The 6,476-nt window shown below is 46.6% G+C and overlaps 1 protein-coding gene across 2 annotated transcripts; it reads left to right on the top strand.

The window, feature by feature from the left end:
• The first annotated feature begins 1,160 nt into the window (after positions 1 to 1,160).
• Positions 1,161 to 6,357, top strand: DYNLT2B (dynein light chain Tctex-type 2B). 2 transcript variants are annotated; one of them, XM_064385612.1, is made up of 6 exons: positions 1,161 to 1,316; positions 1,809 to 1,942; positions 3,534 to 3,603; positions 5,223 to 5,286; positions 5,664 to 5,744; positions 5,897 to 6,357. In XM_064385612.1, the coding sequence occupies exons 1-6, from the start codon at positions 1,249 to 1,251 to the stop codon at positions 5,942 to 5,944; spliced, it is 465 nt and encodes a 154-aa protein (XP_064241682.1). In that variant the 5' UTR covers positions 1,161 to 1,248; the 3' UTR covers positions 5,945 to 6,357. The 2 variants fall into 2 exon arrangements, with proteins under 2 accessions (XP_064241682.1, XP_064241684.1); XM_064385614.1 differs by lacking the exon at positions 5,664 to 5,744.
• Positions 6,358 to 6,476: the final 119 nt, after the last annotated feature.

The following is a 6,476-nucleotide window of genomic DNA, read 5'->3' as shown; positions in this document are numbered from 1 at the left end:
CCTTTCTCAGCCGTGTCATCCGCTGCACGTGGGAAGCACAATCGATCACAAAGATCGCTGCTTCGAGATAACCTGCAGAGGAAACAGCATGTCAGCTTCTCAGCAGGGGCTGCAGCACACACAGTGACACACAGCAGCTATGGGCAGGGAAAAGGGCACCGGGGGTAGGATTCTGGGGAGCAAGAATTGTAGGCTTTTATGGAGGATTTAAGAAGGAAGGGAGCAAGGCTGGGATCTCCTCCCTGACATCTGGGATGTGTTGTACAGAGGCAGGAAGGGAGCCTCCAAGCCCTGGGCAAGGCTGAGTGCAGGGGCTGTGCCTGCTGGCTGGTTTGGGGCAGAAGGGGGGCACCGGGGAAGCACCCAGTGAGGCCAGGCTGTCTTAGCCCACTCTCTCCCCATCATACTTCCAGCCACCCCAGGCAGCAACCTCTTCAAACCCTTTACTTACAGAATCACAGAATGAATCAGGCTGGGGAAGACCTCTGAGATCGTCACAGCCAACCTATGACTCAACACCACCATGACAACTACAGCATGGCACTAAATCCCACATTCAGTCTTTATTTAAACACCTCCAGGGGCAGTGACTCCACCACCTCCCTAGGCAGTCCATTCCAATATTAACCACCCTTTCTATGACTAAGAAATCCTCCTAATGTCGAACCTAAACCTCCCCTGGAACAAGTATGGCCTCTTATCCTGTTGCTGGTTGTCTGGGGGAAGGGGCTGACCCCTGCCTGGCTACACCCTCCTTTCAGGGAGCTGGAGAGAGGGATAAGGTCCCCCCTGAGCCTCCTTTTCTCCAGACTGAACACCCCCAGCTCCCCCAGCTGCTCCTGGCAGGATCTGTGCTCCAGACCCTTCCCCAGCTCCACCGCTCTTCTCTCGACTTGCTCCAGCGCCTCGGCGTCTTCTACAAACCATCGCAAAATTTTGCAGTTATTACAGTTATTAAAACAGCCCGCAATTATTTAACACTTATTTACCAACTACTTCATTGTACAAGTCTTCCTATATTAAAAAAAAAACAAAAAACAAAAAACAAACAAAAAAAAAGAAAAGAAAAAAATTTATTTTATTTTTTCTTTCTTTCTTTTTTTTTTTTTTTTTCCTTTTTTTAACACAAGCTAGTACCACCGGCTGCAGGAACACGGGCTCCGGCAGCACGCAGCCGCAGCGCCGGCGGCGGAAGCGGCGGAAGCGGCCGCGGTTGTCCCGGTAACCAACGCCGGGGCCTGCGGGGCCATGGGCGAGCTGGGCCCGGACGAAGGGGCCGAGAACACGTACAGCCTGCGGCCCGGCCTGCAGCACCGGTGAGGCCGCCGGGGAGAGAGGGGCCAGCGGGGTGGGAACTTGGGATCGGGGCGTGTGGGCCCCGGGAGTGTGGAGCTGCGGTGGGAATGGGGGGAGCGCGTCCCTGGGCATGAGGGACATGAGGGACATGAGGGACATGAGGGGCATGAGGGGCATGAGGGACATGAGGGGCATGAGGCACTGGGGTGTTGGGAATGGGCAGCACCAAGGGTTTGGGGGGCACCGGGCTCCCAGGCCAGCTGTGACACCCACCCGAGCAGGGGATGCTGCTGGAGGGGCAACATCCAGTGGGGCTGGTTTCGCCCGTGTTTGCTTTTGGCATTATCTCCATTTTAGCGGGGCTTTTTTTTCCCCATGGCTTGTCATTTGCTGTTTTTCTCTAATACATGAAAGCTACATTTTCCCAGGTGGCATTTGGCATTGCGTATGTTTCTACGCATTGTGTGAACTTTCTGTTGCACTTTTTTTTTCTTTTTGTGTTGCCATGATAGGTTTAAGTCGTCCACAGTAAAAGAATGCATCCGTGCAATACTGAAGGAGAAGCTGGCCGATGTACAGTACATCCCAGAAGAAATGCCTGAGCTTACAAAGTCTTTATCAGACACAATAAAAGACAGACTGAAAGGTAAGGAGGTTTGCTGCGGATGTAATTTCTTTTCTTGCCATGTCCTCTCCCTTTTGATAAGATCCCTCTTTCTTCCTTTATACTTGAAATGTATTCCTTCCCCGTTGACTGACTCGGGTCTGCTGGTATGAAGTAATCTGCCCTATATATGTACATTGCTTGCCTGTGGAACTGGAGACCTAATTCAAGCAGACAAGATTTGTTTTTGTATAGCTTGGCAGGTGTGAGATGTCAAACATGGAGGGTCTGCAGGGGGAAAGAAGCTGCATTAGAGAGAAGAAAGAAGTGATGTTTCATTGCTTCTTGCTTCCATAGACAGAACCATTCCTGCTCTTCTTCTGCTGTGAGTTAGATCAGAGCTGGAAAGGCACTGGAGATCAGAACAAGGCTCGGGGAGCACAGGGAAGGGGGAGAGAGGAGCAGTCAGCCAAGGAGGGGTGTGACTGCAGCCTCACAGCTCTGGAAAAAGGTTGTGCTGCTGCACAGGATGCCCTCCAGCATTTTTGAGTTCGAGAAGAAAAGTGCAGGCACCAGCAGCTGTTTCCTGAGTTTTGTGCTGGAATAAGTATACGTATGAGTGTGCTGGCACGGACAGTTTTTTCCCCTTCTCCCTGGGGACACGTTGGTGCTCCACCTGCTGGGCTGGCCTGACGTGGTGGCACAGCCACATGGTCACCCTCGGCAGGGCCACGGGTTTGTGCTTCTCCCTGAATTACACATCTCCTTTAAAGCCAGCAGCAGCTGTAGTCCCTGCATGTGTTCATGCTGAGCTCCTGTACAGGGCTTGGCTTCAGTAATGTGTAACCACAGTGGCAGCAGCCTGAGGCGAGGCTGGCCCGGGTGGCCACTCTTGTCAGCTGGCATCTCTGATAAGCATTGATAAGTGTTGGATGTTAGCAGAGCCAGCGTGCTGTGTTCAGTCCTCCCATGGAAACAGGGTGCTGGAGTCGTCCCAGGACACTGCTTTGTTGAAGACAGGCATGGGGATCTATATTTGATTTCAAACATGCTTGTTCTGATTTGGCTTCTGGAACGTGTCCATGGCCTGATTAGATCTGGCCTGTGCCCCAGAGGTACTTCTTTACTGTCGTGAAACAATAGCATGTCTCTGAAGACACATAAATAACACAGCTATTTTGTGGTCTTTTATACCAAGCAGGAGCAAAGGAAACACCTGTGTGGCAGAAGAATCTCACAGTACCTTTGCATCAAAACAGTTTTAAAATAAGACATTTCAAATTGCATTTGTCCACCAGCAGCCTTATTTAAGTTCTTTCCATGTTGCCAGTTCTTGAAAGTTGTCAAAGCAGGATGCTGACACACAGTGTGGCTCCTCAGGGGTGTCTTGTGCCTTAAGATGCATCTTTTGATGGATGCCAACTACCCTGTTCACCCTTCAACTCCAGCAAAACCATGGTACTCCATACTAGGAAAATGAAGCTTTGCAAGGCACTCTGTCCACTTGGCTACTTGCATAGGCTTGTACAGCCACTTGCTTTGTAGCCAGAAATCTTTAGCTTTCAGGGTCATGTTTTAGGCTTATATTTCTAAAAAGTTGTTGCTCTCACTAATATTTTTTTTCTCTCTCCAGAGGAGGGATTTGACAGGTACAAGATGGTGGTGCAGGTTGTTATTGGAGAGCAGAGAGGAGAAGGAGTGAAGTAAGTTTTGCATCTTCTAATTGTATTCCTAGCATGTTTTTTGGGTTTAGGTGTGTTTTTTTTTTCCTTTGGAAGCTTCTTCCAACTTCCCTTGATAGAAAGGCCTGTCTGCAAATGAAGTGTAAATCACTTTCTTTTCTCTTTTGGTGGCAACTTGAGTGTTTAGGTTGTGACTGGTTGAATTAGCTAGTGATAATTTGCTCTGTGGTGGTTCTTAGCAAGCTGAAATGATGAAAATAATTTTTGAGAAGTGTGGTAGAAGCATTTTATGTTGTATTCATGATGAATTAGGGTACACCCCCAGTCCATTCCCAAGGCCCTGCTACAGCACAAAAGCCATGATAACTCACTTCTGTCTAAAGCCAGAAATCTTCCATAAGCACTTCATTTACATTTTTCAGAAGTTTCAATTTCTAAAATCCCACTGCAATACTGCCATGGGAACCAAGCCTAGATTCCCATGTGGGTGCTGAGCACTTGCAGTCAGCTCCAGATGCCTGTAGTCAGATGAAAGAATTCCTCTTGGCTGCAACAGTGGGCTGTAGCTTTCCATTACTCATGGGTAGGGAGAAGACAAAAGGGAACAGCTCACAAGGTTTATGTGCTTTATCTGCTGGGCTTATCTTTATTATTGTGCCTGGTACTCCAGCAGGAGATAAGTGCAGCAGAGCTGTAATCAGATCTGCTGCCTCCCTGTTTTGGAGGTCAGAGAGGAATACCTGTACCTGCTGCTGAGGCTTTTGTTAGGAATGTCTGTCTGCAGGCAGGCTGCTCCACAAGCCCCCTACCAGGGTGAACAGTTCAGTGTTCAGGTGGTCTGATCAGAAGTGTGAAGTCCAGCCACACAGGCTGACACAGCAGTTGGGGAAAATTTCCAGTTTGCAACAGACAGGAGGCAAAGCTGAAACACAATCACTGACATCCTTAATGCAAAATACACCTTAGTACATTCATTCATACATTATGGGACTGTGCCCCAAAAGGAATCCTGTCAGTTGAGGCTGACTGGGGCAGGCAGGGAGTGGGAGCCTTGCAGCAGAGAAAAGGGAATGTCAGTGCCTTTATACAAGGCAGCAGCAAGGTCTCTCATGCAATATCCTGTTATGGTCTGGTTGTTTGTGCTCAGGATAGGGCTTGGGTGTAGAAGTCCATCAGGATAGTCAGGGAGCAGAGGGTATAGATATAAAAGACTTGAAGAGGTCATGGTCTCGTAGCATGGCATCTGCCAAGGAATACGATAGCTCCCTATAAATAAATTGGGAGTATGTACCATGAGGGTGCAGGAGGTGAAGGATGAGAACAAATAAGCTAAATTAGCCACTGATATGCATAGGCCAGAAGTCAAAGATTCTTAAGCACCATAGCAATGAGGTTTCAAGCCCTGCTTGAAGGTGGCTGGTTGAGAGCTGATGAGTTTGAAGGTGGAGCACATACAGAGGGGATTACAGCACATGGTAGAATTCAGCAGTAGAAAACTGGGCTTGGCATTCAGGAGCATGCTTCCCAATTCCATTACCTTTAAAGCAAGCTCCGTTTGGTTTTCAAGGGAAGTATCTGTGATCACTTAGGTCACTACACATGAACTTTGGGTAATATCCCTGTCTGGCTCCTTTGTCTAGCATGGCTGCGCGATGCTTCTGGGATGCTGACACTGACAGCTGTGCTCACGACGTGTTCATGAACGTAAGTATGGGCTGGCTTCTCACGGGAAGTGCAAGGCTACTGGCTTTTGTGTGAGAGGCAGAGTGACCTTAAATATGGAGCAGAAAAGAAACAAGGAAGGATTCAAGGTTGTTGAAACAGCCTAATTTACATCCATGTTCACAAAACATACTTAGCTGTAACAGCCAACACATTAAAAGTTCTCCCCTGAGTAGGTGACACAGTACAGTACAAAAGTCATTGTAGTCACACCACACTGGTAGGGAGAGAAAGCACAGGAGACAAAGTCTTTTCTTAGATACTTTGCTGAACTGCAGACGTGGAGCATGGCTGATATCCACAACTGAGATAAGTCAAGGTTTTACTTAATTATTATTTTATTTTAAACTGCCACCTAGATACCTGTGGGTGTGTGGATGAAGGAAGTTGAGATGCTTCTGGTATTCAGATGCACTGACCTGGGTTGCACCACAAGTGAGGTGAATAAGAAACTTCAATAAAAGACAGAAAATTGCTATATATTACCATACAGTTATGATCTGGTCTAAATGTTCCCTAATGTTTGCCTGTTCCACTAGACTAGCAAAAAGCTTGCCTTGACTAACACAGAGTCTTTTTCTATTTTCCCCAGGACAGCTTGTTTTGTGTTGTGGCTGCATTTGGCTGCTTCTACTATTGAAGCTGACAAACATTGCACAGGAGGATGGATGTTGGGGAGAATGCTTTGGAGTATTTTTTATTTAAGTGCACAAAAGCATCATATTCTTCCTTTAGTACATAACACAATTAACAGCTCTACAAAGTACGTCCTACATCTGTTCTACACACTACAACATTCCCTCTTCCTTGTGGATATTGATATAGCTTTAAGCACAATATTAATATTATTATTATTATTATGTCCTTTATTTAAATGACACTTTGTTTTTTATATAGTGTTGGTTTTGTCCTAAAAGTGTATTGCCAATAGCCATTGCTTCTAAGGCAAACTCAACTCCTGTCTCAAAAGGGTTCTGTTACTTTTATTTTTATTTCTATGAAATTAATGAAATATTTATAAGAAAAAAACATAATAAATCAAAGTATTTAATATTTCTTCTCTTGTGGTATTTTCTTCCACTCTACAAGATGCACTACCCTGGATAGCTTGTCTGCATTTCTTAGGTGAGCATTTTGACAATTCTTTGTAAATTAATCTGTAAAGCTGATCT

The sequence above is a fragment of the Passer domesticus genome, chromosome 11 (genome assembly GCF_036417665.1).
Source record: "Passer domesticus isolate bPasDom1 chromosome 11, bPasDom1.hap1, whole genome shotgun sequence".
In the NCBI taxonomy this organism is placed as follows: domain Eukaryota; kingdom Metazoa; phylum Chordata; class Aves; order Passeriformes; family Passeridae; genus Passer; species Passer domesticus.
The sequence above is the reverse complement of the archived record's forward strand: the minus strand, read 5'-3'. Positions and strand labels throughout refer to the sequence as shown.

Bases quoted from the DNA above. Each gene is read 5' to 3' on its own strand.
- DYNLT2B (XM_064385612.1), top strand. From the start codon at position 1,249: ATGGGCGAGCTGGGCCCGGACGAAGGGGCCGAGAACACGTACAGCCTG. The intron at 1,943-3,533 runs GTAAGGAGGTTT...TTCTCTCTCCAG, and splicing joins AATAAAAGACAGACTGAAAG to AGGAGGGATTTGACAGGTAC. The intron at 3,604-5,222 runs GTAAGTTTTGCA...TCCTTTGTCTAG, and splicing joins CAGAGAGGAGAAGGAGTGAA to CATGGCTGCGCGATGCTTCT.